The sequence below is a fragment of the Neoarius graeffei genome, chromosome 24, assembly GCF_027579695.1.
Source record: "Neoarius graeffei isolate fNeoGra1 chromosome 24, fNeoGra1.pri, whole genome shotgun sequence".
Taxonomy (NCBI): Eukaryota; Metazoa; Chordata; class Actinopteri; order Siluriformes; family Ariidae; genus Neoarius; species Neoarius graeffei.
This window is the reverse complement of record NC_083592.1, coordinates 11,250,430-11,275,178: the sequence shown is the minus strand read 5'-3', so window position 1 is coordinate 11,275,178 and position 24,749 is coordinate 11,250,430. Positions and strand designations below refer to the sequence as shown.

Sequence of the window (24,749 nt, the reverse complement as noted above, 5' to 3'; positions counted from 1 at the left end):
CATTGTTCCCAATAACCAATCACTGATCACCCCATTGCTCCTAAAGACCAATCACTGATCACCCCATTGTTCTCAATGACGAACCACTGACCACCCCATTGTTTGTCCCACTTGTGCACTTCTTTGTTCTTGATTTTAAACTCTGTTCTCTGTGATTTTTATCAAACTTAAACAAGTTATTCAATCTGTAACCATTTCCTTCATGTCTGTTTCCCGACTCTGATTAACGCTTCATTTTGTCTGCATTCTTGAGAGAAATGATAGTCTCATCTCATCTCATTATCTCTAGCTGCTTTATCCTGTTCTACAGGGTCGCAGGCAAGCTGGAGCCTATCCCAGCTGACTACGGGCGAAAGGCGGGGTACACCCTGGACAAGTCGCCAGGTCATCACAGGGCTGACACATAGACAACCATTCACACTCACACCTTCGGTCAATTTAGAGTCACCAGTTAACCTAACCTGCATGTCTTTGGACTGTGGAGGAAACTGGAGCACCCGGAGGAAACCCACGCGGACACGGGGAGAACATGGAAACTCCGCACAGAAAGGCCCTCGCCGGCCACAGGGCTCGAACCCGGACCTTCTTGCTGTGAGGTGACAGCGCTAACCACTACACCACCATGCCGCCCCAACTTTTGAACTGTTTTTTTTTTATCTTTATTTTACTTTATTTTGTTTTATGTTGATTTACGTTGTTATTATTCTCTCTCATAGATTTTCTTCTGACATTGCTACAAGATCCACTTGATTCTTAAAAATCTTTGCTGGAGATCATTTTGCTTTTTAGGAATACAAAGTATGAGAAGTGCAGAATGAGAACCACAGCCTCCATGCTTGCAGTTTCTGTTTCTTTCTCTCTCTCTCTCTCTCTCTCTCTCTCTCTCTCTCTCTCGACTGAACATACACGTGTTCCATTTTTTTCACTCTTTTGTTCCTTGTTTTTTTGGCATGATGAGGAAACAGCTTCACCGCTTGTGCCTCTATCTCCTTCTCAAGTTCGGTGAGCCTAAGGGAACTTTATTTTGTTTCTGAAAGAAAAAAAGACAGACATGTTCTTACAAATCGATCTTCCAGCTGGTGAACAACCCCCTGACACACACACACACACACACACACACACACACACACACACACACACACACACACACACACACACACACACACACACATCTTCATCCATGGAAACAAGCCACATGGGTTTTGGAAATAGACCAAAGCTTTGTTTCCTGGTAATAGGTTGTAAATGATGCTACCTCCTTATATCTGTCAGTTTGAAAACGACAGGAAATCAAGCAACAAATAGCATCTGCGTTTGAATGTGTGTGTGTGTGTGTGTGTGTGTTTTAGAGCCTATTGAGTCTAGCCACATTTCAGACGTTTACCCCCAACCCCCACTTTTTTACCTCAGAAATCACAAACAGCTTTACATGAAAACTGTGTGTGGCTTTTTTTTATTTTGGAAAGTTTCAATGTTTTGACTGCGTGCTTAAAGTTAAATCATTCCACATCCACACACAGTCACTCTTTTACTAACTTACGAGCAAAGTCTATGATCTGTTTGAATATCTTTTAAACCACATTTACGGCTTACCTAAACACGCATTCTTTATCAGTATCTGGGTAAGGAATGGTCCGATCTCGCCAACATTACACCACGTATTCACGTGAGCTCTCATCGTCTGCATTTTGTACACGTAAAACTCTCTCCCCTGGTGTTAATAATATTCTCAGAAGAGTATGGAAAGTCCATCAGCTCTAAACATGGCGAGGTATTTATTTTCTTCGCAATTGTTGTATTTTCCCTGTAGATGTGAGCTTTCTCCTCAATGGAGATGAACTGTATGCATTGCCTGAGATCTGGTACAGTGTTTGAGATCTGTCTGATCTGTACACAATCTAATCCAGGGTGAGATAAATCAAAAATCCATTAGCTCACCTAGTATGTAGGTTTACTCACAAGCTGCCGACAAAACTGAAAATTTTTGTTAGATTATACTTTTCTTTATTTACAGAAAAATATATTGTTTCACGCTGAAAATGAAGAAAAACCTTCATTTATTTGTTTGATTATCAATTCATTTGTATCCGTCTTACACTTGCAAAGATTCAGGACCAAGTTCGAATCAGCTGCTACTGCTATATATATATATATCAGTGTTGAAAAGTATATTGTGATGTAATGTTTTATGATATTGACAATACATCATCATCTTGCTCAGCCCGAGGTAACACACATTAAAGGTAGACAGCCTTTCAGATTTTTCAAGTGTAGGTCATAAAAAGAATTTTCCCCGACACTAACTATTTTTGTTTAGTGGACCGAAAGCTACTGAATTCGAATCAGACTTTCAATTTTATTCATTTTTTTCCCCTAATAGAACAATTAATGAATGTATCTCCACGTCACCCTAAATTCTCTGCTATTTTTTCCTGCTTCACCATGACCCAATTCAAGATACTACATCATGCATCACACGGTGGGCTTTCCCCGTTCGCTCAAGGAATTGTGGAATACAAATTTGAAACAGGGAAGAAAAATGGAGGATGTGAGTGTGCGAATGAAACGTGAAAGACCGACTACAGTAACGGAAAGAAAGCGAGAAGAAAAGACGTTATGTTATATACGAAGGAAAAGAAACGCAGGACCAAACTAATAAATATCGGCGGTCAGCGAGCACCTCGGTGTGATCAGCTGTTTGTTGAGCGAAAAAATGATGGAACTGTCAGTGCACGGTCAAAGGTAAACCTGCGCATGCACACACTCATGGACTTCCTCTGTCTGCCTGACTGCACGAAGTGAGCGATTTCATGCACATTATTTGCCCAGGAATCCCCTCAAATTAAATAACTTTCCAGCCACAGAATGGCCTGATATTTTGTGAGATATTACAGAAATAAACATGTATCACAATGACCACATTTCAGAGGGAACTAAATTTCACCGATTTTATGAAATCGAAAGGCCGTCTAGCTTTAAAGTATAACTTTAGCCCCAGCTCTGAGTCTAATGGCCCTTTTCCACTACCCTTTTTCAGCTCACTTCAGCCCGACACGGCTCGCGTTTCGACTACCTCAGAGCAGCACGACTCAGCTCGCTTCAGCCCTGCTTAGCACCCAAAACTCGCACGGTTTTGGAATGGAGCTGAAGCGAGCCAAACCGAGCCGAGTGGGGCTAGGGGCGTGAGGAGACACTCCCCTGTGCACTGATTGGTGAGGAGGAGTGTCCTCACACGCCCCGCGAGCACACTGGGATCTGTAAACATCGTAAACCCGGAAGAAGAAGAATTACGAATTACGAGAATTTCTGAAGCCTTATGCGCCTCGCCTCATCTATACGCTCTTGCCAGTATCTGTTGGCGTTGTCGGTGACAACAAGCCACAGCACCAAGACCAGCAACACTAACGACTCCATGTTTATTGTTTACTATCCAGGTCGTGAGACTACCGCTTAAAAGGTCACTGATGTCACTGTTTGCGTCGCCTAACGACATCACGTGACGTCCACCCACTTTCGCTAACTCCACCCAATGTGTCCACCCACTTCCAGCCAGCACGGTTCAGCGCGGTTGTAGTCGAAATGCAACCCCAACAGCCCCACTCAGCTCGACTCAGCCCAACTCAGCACGGCACGGCTCAGCCCAACTCAGCCGCGTTGGTAGTGGAAAAGCGGCATAACACCACCCACTGCAATTTTGAAAAATAAATAAATAAATAAAAACGCAAGAGCAGGGGCCGGGGGAGGTGGGCCTCTGGTTAGAGGGTGTTAACATACTTTTTTTTTTCTAAAACAAATTCCATTCATTGTATTTACATTACATTACAATACATTTCATAATGTAGAGAAGTACCAAATGGTTGACTCTACATCAGCATCGACCTTGCAAGGTTCAGGATATTTGTAACCAGATGCCATTTTGAGGCATTTCCATTTTTATAAAAATGATAATTTTGTCATTACTAATATCAGCACTGATGTGTTTCATCACAGTATATTCATATCATTCAGTTTACAGCTCAAAAACACATTTAAGCATGCAGCACATCTTTAAAATGAGATGGATATGGGTGTTTCTTGTTTTCTATGTGCTTTCAAAGATAGATAGATAGATAGATAGATAGATAGATAGATAGATAGATTATACACTATAAAGTGTATACCAAGCAAATATGTATTACAAATCAACTAATACTTATTTTTTTTAAGTTTTACTTAAATCAGCACTGTGAGTAAGATGTGCGCTCGGTTTCGTGCCACCACACTGAAACCGATCCTATATTTCCCCCTTTGGTTATTGACCACAGAGTCAAGTTTAGATTTTTTTTTCAAGGAAAAACTTGCTCTTTTTTGCTCATGTGCCAGACAAAAATATAGCTGAGTCTAAAATTTGGGATGAGAGGCCTTGCAAAATAACTTTGAGGTGCCTTACATCAGATAGACAGTATTTAATCTTGATTAAAAAAAAAAGCTAATATTCATCTGTTGATTGTAACAGTTATGGGCTATGTTTATTAACGGAGTCTTTAGAACTCTCTTTTGTAAAATCACAAACGTCTAGTTGCACTCACTGGATGCGATAGCAGATTGTACTGCATGCTAATCAATCTCAGATGGTCCTGCTGAGGAGTCTGGGAGAGTTGTGGTGGATCGCACATCTTCAAGCCAAGATACATGGTTCCATGTGTTCACCAAAATGTATAAATGGCTCTTTAATGATTAACTGCAGTCTTAGGACTGTAATTGTGGAGCCACCCGAAGTACCGTGTGACCACAGATGTCCATGGACGTCAGTTATTGGGTCTGCCTGGACTGCATTTACATTGACTTGCCCATGACTGTATATTTAACAGTTATTCCATGAAATCGAGTCATATATGAGCTGATAGCCGACGAGGCATGTAGCGTGTACGACGGCCATGTACAACGAGATTGAGTGGAATAACTGTTTTATTATATCCACATTCATTGGATTTTGAGAAACAGAGCATTTTTAGGGCCCGAGCACCGTTCAGTGCGAGATCCTATTGTTTTCCGAAGGATTCTTCTTCTTCTTATTATTTTTCTGACGCGTTTGGCCTTATTTGAGGCATTTCCCATGCACGAAAACTCATGAAATTTGATACACACATCAGTCATTGTAACCGCTTCTCAGCCACAGACGTTTGGCCCCGGGCATGGCCCAGGGACTTCATAGCGCCCCCTAATTGAAGCAAAACTCTTTAGAACTTATGGCTAGAATCTTACTCAGAACCCTTAGATCAGTACAAAAATGACATAAATCATGATCGTTGTCCTAGCAACAGACACACAGACACACACACACACACACACTAATAGTGACCTGCCATCATTGTGCATTTTGTTGCAGACATATTATGAAAACTCTGTATGTCCACACAAACACACACACACACACACACACACACACACACACACACACACACACAGGAAAGCTAAGATGACTTAAGATTACAGCGTGAGATAGAGATAAGGAGGAAACACATGTATAGTTTTGTACATACTGTATAAATGTACATTTTCACACTACGGAAACACACACACACACACACACACTTACACTACTCGGCCACAGACTTTTGGCCCCAGGCATGGCCCAGGGACTTCATAGCACCCCTTTTTCCATTTCCCATTGAAATGAATGGGTAGAACTTTGGAATGATGATGTCATGAGGCCATTTGGAGTGAAATTACACATGGTCATTTTTAACGTACTCCTCCTAGACGGTTCATCAAATTCATGTCAAACTTGGCAGACATGATGCCAAGATATTGCTGAAGTTGAATTGCTAAGGGATTTTTGATATGTTGTAATATGGTGAAATATTATAACATATAATATGCCAAGATATTGCTGAATGTTGAACTTGATATCTTGTAATATGATTCTGATTCTGATACTCTTTATCCATTATGGGCCTGTCTGGTATAGTGCCACCAACTGGCCAAGGAAAGAATAGGGTTTTGAATATGTGTCTTTTGACACATGATGAATTTTGACATGCTCCTCCTAGACGGTTCATGAGATTCATGTGAAATTGGTTATACGTGATGCCAAGATGTCGCTGATATTAAATTGTGAAGGGATTTTTGATATCTTGTAATATGTTGAAATGGCCTTATGATTTTAATATCTTGCCACATAAACAGGAAACGTGTCAGAAAGCCACAGTGCATTGACTGTATGGTCGGACACTTCTTACTTCAATAGATATTATGATTATTATGATAACCTGACGCCCAATGGGACTGCCTGTTATAGCGCCACCACCTGGCCAAGCAGGAAATGTGCCAGAAATTGGCAAGGCCTTAACTGATTGATCTGACACCTTACAAAATATTGTGTATTATGATTGTGATGATATTCACATGTGTAATCCAGATGCCTAGCACAGCACCACCATCTGGCCAAGCAGGAAATGGGGAAAAATGTTCAATTCATTGATGGATTGATCTGAAACTTTACAAAATATTGGATATCCTGTGTCTGATGATATCTCATCTCATTTCATCATCTCTAGCCGCTTTATCCTGTTCTACAGGGTCGCAGGCAAGCTGGAGCCTATCCCAGCTGACTACGGGCGAAAGGCGGGGTACACCCTGGACAAGTCGCCAGGTCATCACAGGGCTGACACATAGACACAGACAACCATTCACACTCACATTCACACCTACGGTCAATTTAGAGTCACCAGTTAACCTAACCTGCATGTCTTTGGACTGTGGGGGAAACCGGAGCACCCAGAGGAAACCCACGCGGACACGGGGAGAACATGCAAACTCCGCACAGAAAGGCCCTTGCCGGCCACGGGGCTCGAATCCGGACCTTCTTGCTGTGAGGTGACAGCGCTAACCACTACACCACCGTGCCGCCAGTCTGATGATATAACATATACAATTCTGTGCACACTCATACACACACTCATAGTCATATGCATATTTATGCATACACACACAAGTATGCACTCACATGCACACGCAACATCTATGAGCACTCTCTCTTTCCCTCTGACTAACAGACACACACACACACACACACACACACACATGCACACACAATAATAGTGGAGCTCCAGTGGAGCACCATACCTAAGAAAAAATGGTAAACCCATCGAGTCGATTTTTTCGTGGTGTGTACGTGTACGGGGCGGCACGGTGGTGTAGTGGTTAGCGCTGTCGCCTCACAGCAAGAAGGTCCAGGTTCGAGCCCCGGGGCCGGCGAGGGCCTTTCTGTGTGGAGTTTGCATGTTCTCCCCGTGTCCGCGTGGGTTTCCTCCGGGTGCTCCGGTTTCCCCCACAGTCCAAAGACATGCAGGTTAGGTTAACTGGTGACTCTAAATTGACCGTAGGTGTGAATGTGAGTGTGAATGGTTGTCTGTGTCTATGTGTCAGCCCTGTGATGACCTGGCGACTTGTCCAGGGTGTACCCCGCCTTTCGCCCGTAGTCAGCTGGGATAGGCTCCAGCTTGCCTGCGACCCTGTAGAAGGATAAAGCGGCTAGAGATAATGAGATGAGATGAGGTGTACGTGTACCACCAGTCATACACACCGCCTAGTGGTCAGTCTTAGTAATTACCAGTCATACACACCGCCTAGTGGCCAGTGTTAGTAATTACCAGTCATACACACCACCTAGTGGCCAGTGTTAGTAATTACCAGTCATACACACCACCTAGTGGCCAGTGTTAGTAATTACCAGTCATACACACCGCCTAAGCCCTGTGATGACCTGGCGACTTGTCCAGGGTGTACCCCGCCTTTCCCCCGTAGTCAGCTGGGATAGGCTCCAGCTTGCCTGCGACCCTGTAGAACAGGATAAAGCGGCTAGAGATAATGAGATGAGACACACCACCTAGTGGCCAGTGTTAGTAATTACCAGTCATACACACCGCCTAAGCCCTGTGATGACCTGGCGACTTGTCCAGGGTGTACCCCGCCTTTCCCCCGTAGTCAGCTGGGATAGGCTCCAGCTTGCCTGCGACCCTGTAGAACAGGATAAAGCGGCTAGAGATAATGAGATGAGATGAGACACACCGCCTAGTGGCCAGTGTTAGTAATTACCAGTCATACACACCGCCTAGTGGTCAGTGTTAGTAATTACTAGTCATACACACCACCTAGTGGCCAGTGTTAGTAATTACCAGTCATACACACCGCCTAGTGGCCAGTGCTAGCCAGTAAAGAAATAAAACAAAAGAGACTGGCTAGGATATAAGAAAATTCTACAACCCAGAAACAGATGGGAGCTCCACTTTTAGGCAATGCCTAAATCTATATATTAGTGACCTGCCATCATTGTGCATTTTGTTGCAGACATATGAAAACTCAGCGTGCACACACACACACACACACACACACACACACACTGGAGACAGGAAAGCTAAGATGACTTAAGATTACAGCGTGAGATAGAGATAAGGAGGAGACACATGTATAGTTTTGTACATATATAAATGTACATTTTCACACACACACACACACACACACACACACACACACACACACACACAGTCTTTGTCTGTCTATCTCTCATCCGTCAAGCAGTCATGGCATTTGCAACATGCACATCACCTTTGAACATTTGATGAATATATGACATGTGACTGTTTTGTTGGATGGCGGAATGTCCTGGGTTGCGGAACCACACGTGCGAGGGCCCGTCAAGGCTGCTAGCGGCTTTAATTATTTTTATTTTTTGCAAATTCGATAAATGAAAACTTTACGCAAAGCGTCTGACAAAATCATTTCTGCTTAGAATGTAAACAAACTGGTGAAATTTGTGAAAAATGCTATAATAATAATTCTTGAAAAATAAAAAAAGATATGTTTTTACCATCAAATACTTTTATTCCATATTTTTGTGGGGGGTTTCTTCCTCTTCTTTCGGATTTTTGTTTGGCGGTTGGCATACCAACCTAAAGGTGCATTACCACCACCGACTGGGCTGGAGTGTGGAACAGGAGATATTCGGGGGGAAAATATTATATTCTTTTAGCTATTTCTGTTTCTTTTAAATAACTGATAATTTTTTGGGTTTTGTTTGTGAGTAAATTTTTTATTTCGTCCTCAGTGGCTTGAGCAACATGCTCCGCCATTTTGTTTTTCTCTATTCACAGTATATGAGCTGATATCTTAGTAGTAGAGTAGCCAATCAGAGCGCATGATTGCTCATATCCAGTGAATGTGGATAGAATAAATATATAATATCAGAATTCTTCAAAGAATCCATGCATTCTGTGTAAGGAATAAAAGACTTCAGGTTGTGCTATTGTGACTACAAAGTGCTGGCACTGGAGACTCCTTCCCTAATTGTTAAATAAACATCTCACCTCACTATATCAATAATGATACATCATTCTTTGTTAAATACCAACACATTTTTTTTATTGTTTTATTATCAGGCTTGAAAAATGTGGGGCGTCCACCATACCCCAAATCCCTGCAGAAGTTGTTACTAAAGAAACGATAACGCATTAGAACGAGTGCATTAATATAAACCTGCGATTTGCAGCTTTGCTACCATCAGAGCTGCTTTTATCGAAACTGAATCAACACCTGATCAATCAGAATCAAGTACTCAACATCACTGTGGTATAACTCCTATTAATGTGTTCAGAGTTAATACGCAGAAAGGATGCTCGGCATGTTTCTTTACAGCTTTGGATTTTGGATTATTTTGCTTTCCGTTTGCTGTCTGCTTCAGTACAGTGTGACTTTTCGTTTCATTTCTGCTGCTGTGGTCAGGAAAAAGTTTGCTCAGCTTCAGGAAAAGTATTATACGTGTTCCAGATGGGTGTGTAGGTGGTGTGTGTGTGTATGAAGTCGAGGTCAAACTGTGGGAGGCTTAAGGCCTTTTTTTTTTTTTTTTTTTGCTGAGCACAGCTAATTTTGAGTCTCCCAAACTTCTCAAACACAGCCGTAGACAAAGAAATGCAAATAAACTCGCTGAACTGTACATCCTGACATGCGGCTAACATCATTTCGCAGAATGTTAGCTTCCATTCTTTCAATTCCATTCCATTCTAGTCATGTCAGCTTTGCTTTCCACTCGTAGGTTTACTGTGTAAGATGTTGGGGTTTGGTAACAAGGGGTTTGGCTTACAAGTAGCTATCAGTAGTACCACTTAGCATTAATCTTATCTTTGCCATTAAATTACATTTATTTAGTACATGCTTGTTTTTCCTAACATTAGCTTGTATTGCTCATTAGCTTTGTTTTTTGTTTGCTAACTAGCCCTTTTTTCCAGCCATTTCATGCCTTTTTTAAAAAAAAAGGTAGCATCATTAACTACTCAAACTATGTTGTGAGTTTGACACATTAGATTTTATTCGTTGTTTATCAAGTAAGAATCTATTTGTTGTGACAATTTAACTCAACACTGAGATGCTAACAATGTATATACCGTAGGTGGCATAGCAAGGTGTAGTGATGTTTTTTAGTTCTGAAGGATTAGCCTCCATTCTTTGCTAACTTTTACAGCATTTACTACATGTGTCTTGGGTTTGTCTCATGACATCGTGTATCATACTTAGCATCATAGGCTTTATTAGGATCAGTGGAGATCTGGGTTAGCAATTGAGTACATAAGGGCCCCAAAATGGTCTTGAAAGAACAATGTGGTATTGTAAAAGTAGTTTGAAAAGAAAACAGCATAAATGGCACATTTACGTTACAACATATTTTGGTTTACTGGGCTGTGAAATTAGTCTTAGCCTCCAGGCCTTTCCTCCTCCCCTCCATTGTCTCTCTGTTCACATTCCTAATGGGAAATTGCTCTGAAATGTAATCTGCTCGATGGTTCACATTGTTGGTGCTGTCTCAGATGAGGAGGAGTGCTGCCACAAGTGGTTTGTTTCAACATCATGAATCATAAAATTCTGCAATAATCTGGGAGTAACAGGAGGTTTCTAGGTGTAATGCACAGCACTGATGTTAAGTGGGAAAAATGTTGGTGCCAGAATCATGTTATTCTGTAGGAAAAAGGAACCTATCTTCACTGATAAGTGAATTTCTTTACGTTTTCTAAAGTATTTAAAGATAATGTGGGCAACAGTTACTGCTAGTGGGTGCATGATTGCAGATGCATAAGACTACTGGCCAGGATTACCTGCAATTTATTTATTGGAAATTTTATAGGTAATTTGAACAGTTATATGTTCCTCTTTTCAGCATATGACGATCCACGTGGAGGATGTACGCATCAAGCCGATTCTGTCCTCCTTAAGGAAGCGAATCCCTGTAACTGAAGGTTACGTGGAGGTCAAGGATGGCGGCAAATGGAAGCAGATCTGCGATGAGGAGTGGAGTCCCATGAACAGCAGGGTGATCTGTGGCATGTTCGGCTTCCCTGCTGAGAAGAAATACAACACACGCGTCTACAAGTCAGTGTGCTCTGCCTTTTCTCAAGTTGTCAATCCAGTTTTCAAATATTCGTATCCTGGAAGATCATGCAGTGCTCGTGAAGAATGACATTCCGCAATCTGTCCATCACCTTTCCATAATCTCTCAATTACCATTCCACAATCTGTCCATCACCATTCCACAATCTCTCCATGACTGTTCCACAATCTCTCCATGACCATTCCGTAATTGCTCCATCACCATTCCGTAATCTCACCATCAGCGTTCCATGATCTTTCCCTCAGCATTCCATAATCTCTCCATTATCATTCTGTAATTCCTCTATCATTCCCTAATTGCTCCATCAGTATTCCACAATCTCTCCATCAGTATTCCATAATCTCTCCATCATGATTCTGTGATATCTCCATCACTATTCCACAATCTCTCCATCACCATTCCACAATCTTTCCATCACTATTTCACAATCTCTCCATCACTATTCCATAATCTCTCCATCACTATTCTGTGATATCTCCATTACTGTTCCACAATCTCTCCATCACCATTCCACAATCTCTCCATCACTATTCCACAATCTCTCCATCATTATCCCATAATCTCTCCATCAGTATTCCACAATCTCTCCATCATTATTCCATAATCCCTCCATCACTATTCCATAATCTCTCCATCAGTGTTCCATAATCTCTCCGTCAGCATTCCATAATCCCTCCATCACCATTCCATAATCTCTCCATCACCATTCCATGATCTCTCCGTCAGCATTCCATAATCTCTCCATCATCATTCCATAATCTCTCCATCATTCCGTAATCTCTCCATCACCATTCCGTAATTTCTCCATCACTATTCCATAATCTCTCCATCAGCATTCCATAATCTCTTCACTAATCCATAATCTCTCCATCACTATTACACAATCTCTCCATCACAATTCCATAATCCCCCCATCAGCATTCCTTAATCCCTCCATAACCATTCCATAATCTCTCCATCAGCATTCCATGATCTCTCCATCAGCATTCCATAATCTCTCCCTCACCATTCCACAACCTCTCCATCATTATTCCATAATCTCTCATCAGTATTCCATAACTTCTCCATCAGTATTCCATAATCTCTCCATCACTATTCCATGATCTCTCCATCACCATTCCACAATCTCTCCATTACTATTCCATAATCTCTCCATCACTATTCTGTGATATCTCCATGACTATTCCACAATCTCTCCATCACTATTCCACAATCTCTCCATCATTATTCCATAATTCCTCCATCACCATTCCATAATCTCTCCATCAGTATTCCATGATCTCTCCATCAGCATTCCTTAATCTCTCCATCATCATTCCATAATCTCTCCATCACATTCCACAATCTCTCCATCATCATTCTGTAATCTCTCCATCACAATTCCATAATTTCTGCATCACTAATCCATGATCTCTCCATCACCTTTCCATAATCTCTCCATTACCATTCCACAATCTCTCCATCAGCATACCATAATTGCTCCATCACTATTCCATAATCTCTCCTTCAGCATTTCATAATCTCTCCATCAGCATTCCATAATCTCTCTATCAGCATTCCATAATCTCTCCATCATCATTCCCTAATCACTCCATCACCATTCCATAATCTCTCATCACTATTCCACAATCTCTCCATCCCAATTCTATAATCTCTCCATCACTATTCTGTGATATCTACATCACTATTCCACAATCTCTCCATCACCATTCCACAGTCTCTTCATCACTATTCCATAATCTAGCCATCACCATTCTATAATCTCTCCATCAGCATTCCATAATCTCTCCATCACTTTTCCATAATCTCTCAATTACCAGTCCACAATTTCTCCATCAGCATACCATAATCAGCCAATCACCATTCCATAATCTTTCCATTACCATTCTACAGTCTCTCCATCAGCATACCATAATCTCTCCATCACCATTCCACGATCTCTCCATCACTATTCCATAATCTAGCAGTCACCATTCCACAATCTCTCCATCAGTATACCATAAACTCTCCATCACCATTCCATAATCTCTCAATCACTTTTCCATAATCTCTCCATTAGCATTCTACAATCTCTCCATCAGCATACCATAATCTCTCCATCACCATTCCATAATTATTCCATCAGCATTCCATAATCTCTCCATCAGCATTCTGTAATCACTCCATCACCATTCCGTAATCCCTCCATCATTCCCTAATTGCTCCATCACCATTCCATAATCTCTCAAATCACTATCCCACAATCTCTCCATCACCATTCCACAATCTCTCCATCACTATTCTGTGATATCTACATCACTATTCCACAATCTCTCCATCACTATTCCACCATCTCTCCATCACTATTCCACCATCTCTCCATCACTATTCTACAATCTCTCCATCACCATTCTACAATCCTATCACCATCCAATTTCTCCAATATCATTCCACAATTCTCCATCACCATTTCCCAGTCTTTCCGGTCATTCTACAACATTCCCATCCCCATTCCACAATGTCTTCATCACATACACACTATATTCAATATTCTTCGGTATTCCCATCATAATTTCACAGTCTTTCCATCACCATCCTACAATAAAGGATTTTGGAGGTGTTCTAACAGTCTTTTCCTAGAACAGTTCTCTTCAATACTGACTGTTGATGTTGGCCACCAAAATTAATATTTATTGTACATAATTTAGCTAGATGCATAAATAGTAAACAACATTATTTATCCATTGACTCCACTGTAAAGCATGAGACAGACAGGAGACTCTTTCATAATGGCAGTAAACACAAACCACAAGTTCAGTCCTTTGGAAAATATTGGCTATGTCTAAACCACAAGCACAAATCGCTGACCTCTTCTTGCAACTTACCAGGAAGGATCGTCTCCAATGGCTTGTTTTAGTTTGACCAGCTCAGTCTGAAGGAAAGCCATGAATATTTGGACATCAGCCCTGCTTAGAAAAATCCTTCATAATTTAATGTCACTTGGAAAGGAATTATAAAGGGCTGTTTCTGGTACATTCCATGATTCATGGTTGCACAATGTCTCATAAATCTCTAAGCCTTGATTCAGGACCATGTGGAAACCCGTTCGAAAACATCTTACCTGTAAATAATCATGTATTTTAGACACTATGGGATCAGATGCCTAGTGTTAGAATTTATTTCCAATGAGAATTCTTTGAGGATCGCTTGCTAAAATATTAAATGTTCAAAAAAAAGAGTCTCTTTTTTGGTCGCTGCAGGTTGTGTTTAGTGAACTGAATTATTTTTCCATCTGTGGTTTGAATCACTGATCGGTGGCCTGGAGAAGCAAACTGTTCTGCCAGTATTTTAGTGCGAGTAAGAGAGTCAACGTCCCCATTAGTTGTTTTTGACACAGACTGCTTTGGATAGAGGCCAGCGCAAGACATTCCTGTGCTTAGGGGCTAAATGAGAAACAAATGTGGCCTGAGTTGCGCCTCTTGCAAGTGTTCACGTTCACAGTGGAGGAACTTTTGGCTTCAACGGAACACAAAAATATGGTGATTTCTAGATTAGATATACTGTATTATGAAATCTGCATTTGCATCGTAGTTAGTATTTAGATCTTTGTGGTTTATCTGAATAGTCACCGGCGTCTGACACTTGATAAGAAAGGGAAAAAACCCAAACAAGCAACAAACTGTAAATTAAAAAGCATGTGCATGTAAGAATATGGTGGCATGACTGGCATTTCAGATTATACATTTTTCAAAATCGTTGCATTTTATTTTTGTTTTATTTGCGCAGCTAGTTGCATCTGGAGCTAACAGAATAGGGGGAAAAATAGACAAGAATCAGTGCACTTCAGTGAATCAGTGAAAAGGAAAGAAGAAATGTTTGTTTGAAGGTTTGGCGTGGTTGATATTGCATAAGAGGAGTAGCTGCTTCTGTCTGGCTCCGATGGGCCAGAATAAATGTCCACAAAAAAAAAGCACATCTGTGAAAAGCTAAACATTTTTTTTTTTCATAACTGGCAGTACGGTTGATGCTGGAAATTGTACAGCTTCCTGAATCAGTGTTTGTATCACATAGTTATTGAAGAGGAACTCTCGGCTGTGTCTGACATCCTGGACCAGAAAAAGAACCAAAACTCAATGCAATTCTGTGAATATAAATATAAATACGATATACACTACCGTTCAAAAGTTTGGGATCACTTTGAAATGTCCTTATTTTTGAAAGAAAAGCACTGTTCTTTTCAATGAAGATCACTTTAAACTAATCAGAAATACACTTATACATTGCTAATGTGGTAAATGACTATTCTAGCTGCAAATGTCTGGTTTTTGGTGCAATATCTCCATAGGTGTATAGAGGCCCATTTCCAGCAACTATCACTCCAGTGTTCTAATGGTACAATGTTTTTGCTCATTGCCTCAGAAGGCTAATGGATGATTAGAAAACCCTTGTACAATCATGTTAGCACAGCTGAAAACAGTTTAGCTCTTTAGAGAAGCTATAAAACTGACCTTCCTTTGAGCAGATTGAGGCCCTGTCCACATGGCAACGGATTCAGGTGAATCCGATAAAATTGTTTATCGTTTTGGCCAGGCGTCCACACGGCACTGGCATTTTGGGTGCCCCAAAACGAAATCTTTTGAGAACGGGTTCCAGAGTGGAAAGATCTGGCAACGGCGCCATTGCAAAATCGTCTGGATGAGTAGAATGGATTTGTTTACGATGACTTCACAACCACATGTGCTTCACGCCGGGTAGAAGTGTAACGAACTCGATGCGAGTTGTCAACAAATCCTATAACTTGGTTCATGAAACGCGCTTACAAAATATTTTCACTGTGAATATTTATTGTGTAATGGTGCAAAGTGAGAGAGAGAGAGAGAATAGCCCTTAGGGCAGAGTCAATCCCGCCAGCAAAAATAGGGAAAAAAAGGAGCGATCTCACCTCTTCAGATGTTGGTTTAAGTCCTACAATACATTCCTCAAAAATGGCGTAGAAGAACAAATTAATCCATCAACGTGTAGCATTCAATTTATTCCGGACCATTAAAGACGCCGCCTTCCGTGTAGAATCATACGTCATCCTCGCCGCCATATTGGATGGGTCAAAGCGGAGAATAAAGATGCCTCATTCATGTGCTGCGTTTAACTGTACCACCAGGTTTGCCGTCCAAACGAGATCACATGGGATTACCTTTCACAGGTGAGACTGGAAAAATACTTTTCATTGTATTTGGTCATTATAATGTAATTTTACGAACAGATTTTTCAGACTTTGTGGCTAATATGAAGTCTCGCGCATAATAGTTTATGCGCATGCGTCCTTACTTCTTCTATTGTTCTGGTGTCTCCGAAGGGACCGTCTTACAGCGCCCCTAGAGGTGTGGCATGTGTATTGCATCGTTTTCAGCAAGCGTTGCGTTGCCATATGTACCTGATATTTTACTGATCCGTTGCCCATTTGGACGCGATATTTTTTTTAATAACATCTCGTTGCCGTTGTCGTGTGAATGTAGCCTGAGTTTCTGGAGCATCACATTTGTGGGGTCGATTAAATGCTCAAAATGGCCAGAAAAATGTCTTGACTATATTTTCTATTCATTTTACAACTTATGGTGGTAAATAAAAGTGTGACTTTTCATGGAAAACACAAAATTGTCTGGGTGACCCCAAACTTTTGAACGGTAGTGTATAGTACTGTGCAAAAGTCTTAGGCATATGTAAAGAAATACTTTCGACCAAAAATGGCTTAAAAATAATGAAATGAAATGTTTTAACATAAAAAAACCCCCACTATAAACAGTAATCAGTCAGCGATAATAAATGAAACAAAGTCAATATTTGGTGTGAGACGACCCTTTGCTTTAGTCTCAGGTCCAGTGAGTGCAGTTTTATGCGGAAATGAGCTGTAGGTTTTACTGAGCATCTTGCAAAACCAGCCACAGTTCTTCTGGACACTTTGACTGTCGCACTCGCTTCTTCATTTTGCACCAAAACCCAGCAGCCTTCATTATGTTTTCTTTTTTAATCTGAAAAGTGCTCTCTTATGGAGTATGCTGCTCAGATACAAACTTTTTTTTTCCTCTGTAACGTTTAATTTTGTGCTGGAAAACGAACGTTTGGAACTCTAAAAGGTTTTTGTACTGACTCGATAATGTAGAAGTCATAAAATAAAAATCTATAACAAAGTTTTGCACAGTACCGTATATGATAAATTTTACACGGAGGATGAAAAAAACGCGTTCGAGCTTCTGGATGAGATCCCGATCCAGAGCCTGATCCATCCTGATGCTCTGCTTCTGCTGTTATGAATGGTCCCACATGGACACCATAAAGATTACACCGCTTCCCAAAAACAGTTTATTGCTTCAGTGCTTCAGAATCTCATGCCAATATTGTAGATTTGTCCTGAACAACTACTGCTGGAATCATAAAGACTGTCCTGTGCTCATCTCCGGACTCTTACTCACAGCCTGCTCATACTAGTCATCATTTCAACACACTCAGCACTGACTTGCTCAGTGCAGATCTAAATCTACACCTGGATTTCTGTAAAGCTGTTCTGTTAGTAAAAGTGCCGTTGAATTGAGTTGACACGAGGACTATGTCAGTGTAGTTGAAGTCTTTTTGAAATCTGTACATCATCATTGTGTTTTATTCCACGCCATTTAGCAAAAACAGACTTTGTTGTCGTACATCTTCATACTTCAGACTGATTCATCTGAAGTCAATTATCTGAGCTTGGAACACAAAAGCAGTTTTATTCTTCAGCATGACAGGACTGGTCCATATGAGAGACTGTGCTACGATCTGAGACCATTATTTTTCAATAATGATGATGATGATGATGATGATTTTCTCGCTCCAGGTTGTTCGCACGCAGAAAGCCACCCTCATACTGGAATTACTCGGTGAACTGCACAGGAAACGAAGCCCACCTCTCGAGCTGTAACTTGGGACGTTTGCTGTCGATCAATAACACGTGTAGGCAGGGCATGCCTGCGGTGGTGAGCTGCATTCCAGGCAGAGCCTTCGCTCCAACCCCATTATTTGGCTACAGGAAAGCCTTCAGACATGAGGTGGGTTTCAGATCTCTTCATGTGTCCAGTTCAATTTCAGTCTTCACTCGCTTGAAGTGTTTACCTTGGCGTCACCAAAAATTCAAAGACACGCCTAAGGATTAGCTTATGGTTCGAAAGAAAATGAAAAGACTTATTGTTGGTGGTGGCATTGTGAATGTGTTTCAACCTCTCCATGACTGTGTTTGACTGCTTTGGATGTCCTATTTTCCACACATATTCAGTTAGAAATGTACCTGTTGGTGAAATGCATCAGAACATCTCACACACATGGATATGAGCTCTTGGATTCTACAGTCAAGTCATGAAACTGTATACCGCCCATGACCATAATGAGGAAGAACATCTCATCTCATTATCTCTAGCCGCTTTATCCTGTTCTACAGGGTCGCAGGCAAGCTGGAGCCTATCCCAGCTGACTACGGGCGAAAGGCGGGGTACACCCTGGACAAGTCGCCAGGTCATCACAGGACTGACACATAGACACAGACAACCATTCACACTCACATTCACACCTACGGTCAATTTAGAGTCACCAGTTAACCTAACCTGCATGTCTTTGGACTGTGGGGGAAACGGAGCACCCGGAGGAAACCCACACGGACACGGGGAGAACATGCAAACTCCGCACAGAAAGGCCTTCGCCGGCCACGGGGCTCAAACTCGGACCTTCTTGCTGTGAGGCGACAGCGCTAACCACTACACCACCGTGCCGCCCTTGAGGAAGAACATAGATGAGCTAAATCATTTAACATGAGACATTTTACCTCATGTTGTCCTCATCAGCTTCCTCAAAACAGACCAACTTTCTCCCAAACCAAAGGCTTTTCGCTCAAAACACAAAGCCGGCATTGCAGTAGAGTCAGTGTATCATTTCCATGTATTTTAAGATCGACATTTATTTCAACTCCATACATGAAGGTTCCGTTCCCAACCCTGCAATTTCAGACGAGCCTCTATGATTACGCCGACATTAATATAAGGGATGGTGTTCGATCACTCTCAAATTTTGCTCACGCGGGATTTTTCCCAAAAGAATGATTTCACTGACCAAACCGTGCGTTTCCAGATGTCAGGACGGCAGCCTGGCACGTTCCCGAGTTCTGCGGCCACATTGCGATGTCTTATTGACCCATCTCTTTAGATTTTACATCAATATACATACTGTAACACTTTAACCCCACCCCGTAATATTTTAATTATATGTTGTATATATTTTGTATGTATTTTCATTTTAGACAATACTGACATAAATGTAAACCCACAATGTCTTTGCATGCTTGAGGATCCTACATATGGCAAGCTTAAATGCTCCCAACATCACGTTTTATTTGAAATGAATTGCTTTGTATGAATAAGTAACGCGAGTCCCCCAGGATATTATAATGTATTTGTAAAATAAATGTTAGAACATAATAATAAAATAATAAAATCTAAGAATAAAATTAAAAAATGAAATTAAAATAAAATAAAAATATAAATACATATAAAATAATCTATTATGTATTATGTAAATTATGTATATAAAATAACAATATAAAATAAAAATAAATAAAATAAAAAATAAAAATATAAGAATAAAACAATGGAAAAACTGTTTGTGGTTTCTCCTCTGTAGCGCCCCCTTTGGTTCTACATAGGTGCATATGATGTGTCATGGAGCCAGAGTGTGGAGACATTTCTTGACTGATTTTGTTAATAAATAAACATTAACAAGGTGGCACGGTGGTGTAGTGGTTAGCACTGTTGCCTCACAGCAAAAAGGTTCTGAGTTCGAGCCCGGTGGCTGACAGGAGCCTTTCTGTGTGGAGTTTGCATGTTCTCCCCGTGGGTTTCCTCCAGGTGCTCCAGTTTCCCCCAAAGACCTTCAGGTTAGGCTAATTGGTGGCTCTAAATTGACCATAGGTGTGAGTGTGAATGGTTGTTTGTCTCTATTACCCCTTTTCCACCAAATCAGTTCCAGGGCTGGTTCGGAGCCTGTGCTGGTTCACAACTCGTTCAACTTGCGAGCCAGCTGAGAACCAGTTTGCTTTTCCATAGCTCGCAGTGCTAAGCGGAGCCACGTCATTACGTCGCTGTATACGTCAGTTACGTCGCTGTATACGTCAGTTATGGCGCTACGTTTACATAAACCTTGGCGCGAATATCAAAGCAAAAACAACACGGAAGAAGCAGCAGCAACAACAACAATAATAATAATAATAATGGATGACTTCGTGTTTGTACAGCTGCTGCTTCTCGTTGCTTAAAAATGGCGATCTTTCGCGGTCTTGTTATTGTTGTTGGTCTTAACAACTCCGCCCCCCCCGCTGACGTAAGCGGTTCTTTCCTCTGGCCCAGCAGAGAGTTGGTGCTAGCCTGGAACCGTTTTTTTCTGGCCCCAGAGCCAGTTCTTTGTCAGTGGAAACAGAAAACCCGGTTCCAAACTAAGCACTGGCCCCGAACCAGTCCTGGAACTGCTTTGGTGGAAAAGGGGCATATGTGTCAGCCCTGCAGTGATCTGGTGACTTGTACAGGGTGTACCCCGCCTCTTGTCCATAGTCAGCTGAGATAGGCTCCAGCTTGCCTGCAACCTTGTACAAGATAAGCGGCTACAGATAATGGATGGATAAACATTAACGATGCGGAATGATCTTAATCATTTTAACAGTTTGGATGAATGTATTATAATTTTCTAACATGTTTATTTGGTGAAAGGGTAGACCATGTGTTTTGGAAAAAAAAAAGAAAATGATTTTGAGGATTGCTTAAGGACTAAAGATTTAGATTCTCTTTATAGCCTGTAATCTAGAGAGCTTTATTATGCTGTGCAAGTTTGACGAATATGTACTGTTAAAGGTGAAGAAAATGTAATAACAGAGTTAAAAAATGACAAAATAAAAATTCCCTACCATAGAAACATTTTGAAGACATTACCATTTATGGACTACTTGTGTGCACACACATGCACCATCAGGTGGATCCTCAAGCATGGGAAGTGCTTTTAGTGCCGGTAATATTAGTTATACAGGGCGCTGCAAAAGTAGGTATAGAGTAATAAAAAACAAAACATTTGCACAAAACATTAGTATTAAATGAAACCTAGCATTACTATTATGATACTGATAATACTGGAATAATCTTTACTGTATACCTACTTTTGCAGCCCCCTGTATTGGTGACAATTTAGATGAAGATAAGATTATATGAAGGCTATAAACTCTAAAGATCTAACCTGGGTTAAAGGTAACAAATGGATAAGTATATTCTGGATATTCTGTCTTTCAGCAGCCGTTGGTGCGTCTGAGAGGAGGCGCGGTGATCGGTGAGGGTCGGGTGGAGGTGCTCAAAAATGGTGAGTGGGGCACCATTTGTGATGATCGCTGGAATCTATTGGCTGCCACAGTGGTGTGTCGAGAACTCGGCTTTGGAACCGCCAAAGAAGCACTGTCTGGAGGTCAACTGGGTCAAGGTTGGCAATGATGATCTACTTTAATTCGATGAATTCTAACATGTGATATAGCACAGTGCTGGTACATTCTCGACTCTGGTCAGAAAGTGTTGATTAGTTTTCTATTGCAGCAGCTCTGACAATAGTGCAGCTGCACATCATACCGGTAGGCTTATATTAATGCGCTTATTCTAATACGTTGCTATTTCTATAGTAACAACTTGCCTAGAGGCTAATAATCAATGGCTTAAACAATGTGTTGCCATTGTATAATGGTAGATATGACTATGACTTAGCTATACGTCTGTAGCTTTCCCTAGGTGTGGGTGGAGCACAGAGGACGGCAGGACAGAGATCAGGTTCAACAAATCGTTTTATTGCTTCCACTTTTCAGGGAACACAATCGGTCTAAACCAGACACACACACACATCCGATGTCTGGTTCGGGAGAGATCTCCTCTGCTCTCGCTCTCCCTCCCTAAATAGGGCGCGGTCCCTGGGAAGACACACAAACACAGGTTAATTGCTCTCAGGTGAAATGAATCTGCCACTTACCTTCCCTGACTCCGCCCTCCTGTCACAGACCGGTGCTTGACCACGCCCCCGCTGCCACATACCCCCACCGCCCGACTCAGGCCGGGCAGCCGTCCGGCCCGCAGCCGACTCCCCCCCCCCTTGACGGGAGAGGAAGTCCGCCACGACCATCTGCGCCCCCGGCCTGTGGACCACCTTGAAATTAAAGGGTTGGAGTGCCAGATACCAACGGGTGATCCGCGCGTTGGCATCTTTCATGCGGTGGAGCCATTGGAGGGGCGCGTGGTCCGAACAGAGGGTGAAAGAGCGCCCCAGCAGGTAGTACCGGAGGGCGAGGACCGCCCATTTGATCGCCAGGCACTCCTTTTCGATCGTGCTGTAGCGCCCCTCACGCACTGACAGCTTGCGGCTGATGTATAGGACTGGGCGATCCTCCCCCTCCACCTGCTGGGACAAAACGGCCCCCAGCCCTCTGTCCGACGCATCCGTCTGTAACATAAAAGGGAGAGAGAAGTCAGGGGAGTGTAAAAGTGGCCCCCCACACAGTGCAGCCTTTACCTCAGAGAAAGCCCGCTGGCACTGCTCCGTCCACTGGACCGGATCTGGCGCCCCCTTTTTAGTGAGGTCAGTCAGCGGGCTGGTGACGTCCGAATAATTAGGTATAAACCTACGATAGTAGCCAGCCAGCCCCAGGAACTGTCTCACCCCCTTTTTGGTCTTGGGCCTCGGGCAGGCCGCAATCGCTGCTGTCTTATTAATTTGGGGACGCACCTGCCCGTTGCCCAAGTGGAAGCCCAGATACCGTACTTCCACCCGCCCAATCGCACACTTCTTTGGGTTGGCTGTTAGTCCCGCCCGTCTCAGCGACCTAAGGACGGCCCTCAGGTGTTGCAGGTGCCGCTGCCAGTCGTTACTATAAACGATAATGTCGTCCAGGTAGGCGGCCGCATAGGTGGCGTGGGGCCGGAGGACCCGGTCCATCAGCCGCTGAAACGTAGCGGGCGCCCCAAACAGCCCAAACGGAAGTGTGACGAACTGGTGTAAGCCGAACGGTGTGGAAAAGGCCGTTTTCTCCCGGGATAATGGAGTCAAGGGGATCTGCCAATATCCCTTCGTTAAATCCAGTGTCGAGTAAAAGCGAGCCGTGCCTAGTCGATCGAGCAGCTCATCAATACGAGGCATCGGGTACGCGTCGAATTTAGACACCGCGTTGACTTTTCTATAGTCCACACAGAACCGGACCGAGCCGTCGGCCTTGGGAACCAAGACCACCGGGCTGCTCCAGTCACTGTGGGACTCCTCGACGATGCCCATTTCGAGCATGGCCTGAAGTTCTTCCCGAACCACCTTTTTTTTGTGTTCGGGTAGTCTATAAGGGCGGCTACGCACTACCACCCCCGGGGGTGTCTCTATGTGGTGTTCTATGAGGTTAGTGCGACCGGGCAGGGGCGAGAACACATCCGAAAACTCGGCCTGCAACTGGGCGACCTCCGTGAGTTGGGTCGGGGAGAGGTGGTCTCCACAGGGGACCGGAGAGGTACGTGATGCCAAATCCCCTTTTTGAACCTCCGGCCCCAGCTCCGCCTTCTCCGGAACTACCGACACCAACGCCACGGGGACCTCCTCGTTCCAGAGTTTGAGCAGATTGAGGTGGTAAATCTGTAGCGCCCCACCCCTGTCTGTTCGCCTCACCTCATAGTCGACGTCCCCGACTCGCCGTGTGACCTCAAAGGGTCCTTGCCACTTGGCGATTAATTTGGAGCTCGACGTGGGCAAGAGTACGAGTACTTTATCTCCCGGTGTGAACTCTCTAAGGCGCGTACCCTTGTTGTACAGGCGGGCTTGCCGTTCCTGGGCCTGCCGCAAATTCTCCTGAGTTAGGTGGGTGAGCGTGTGGAGTTTTGCGCGCAGGTCCATAACGTACTGAATTTCATTCTTACTTTGTGAAGGTCCCTCCTCCCAATTTTCCCGCAGCACGTCCAGGATGCCGCGCGGCTTACGCCCATATAATAATTCGAACGGGGAGAACCCCGTGGAGGCTTGAGGGACCTCTCGCACTGAGAACAGCAAGGGTTCGAGCCACTTATCCCAATTACGTGCGTCCTCACTTACGAATTTCTTAATGATATTTTTGAGGGTGCGGTTGAACCGTTCTACTAAACCGTCCGTTTGTGGGTGATACACACTGGTGCGGATCGGCTTAATCCCCAATAACCCATACAGTTCGCGTAGTGTTCGTGACATAAACGTAGTGCCTTGATCAGTCAGAATCTCTTTCGGGATTCCAACTCGGGAGATGACGCGGAAGAGT

At 42.8% G+C, this 24,749-nt stretch overlaps 1 protein-coding gene across 1 annotated transcript in view; it reads left to right on the top strand.

Annotated features, from left to right (window-relative positions):
* The window catches only part of loxl2b (lysyl oxidase-like 2b), a 64,796-nt gene that overhangs the window by 22,730 nt on the left and 17,317 nt on the right, over positions 1 to 24,749 (top strand). The window contains exons 4-6 of the mRNA XM_060906665.1: positions 11,189 to 11,400; positions 18,264 to 18,474; positions 21,742 to 21,925. Coding sequence (XP_060762648.1) covers positions 11,189 to 11,400; positions 18,264 to 18,474; positions 21,742 to 21,925 — 607 coding nt within the window. The remainder of the gene's footprint in view (positions 1 to 11,188; positions 11,401 to 18,263; positions 18,475 to 21,741; positions 21,926 to 24,749) is intronic.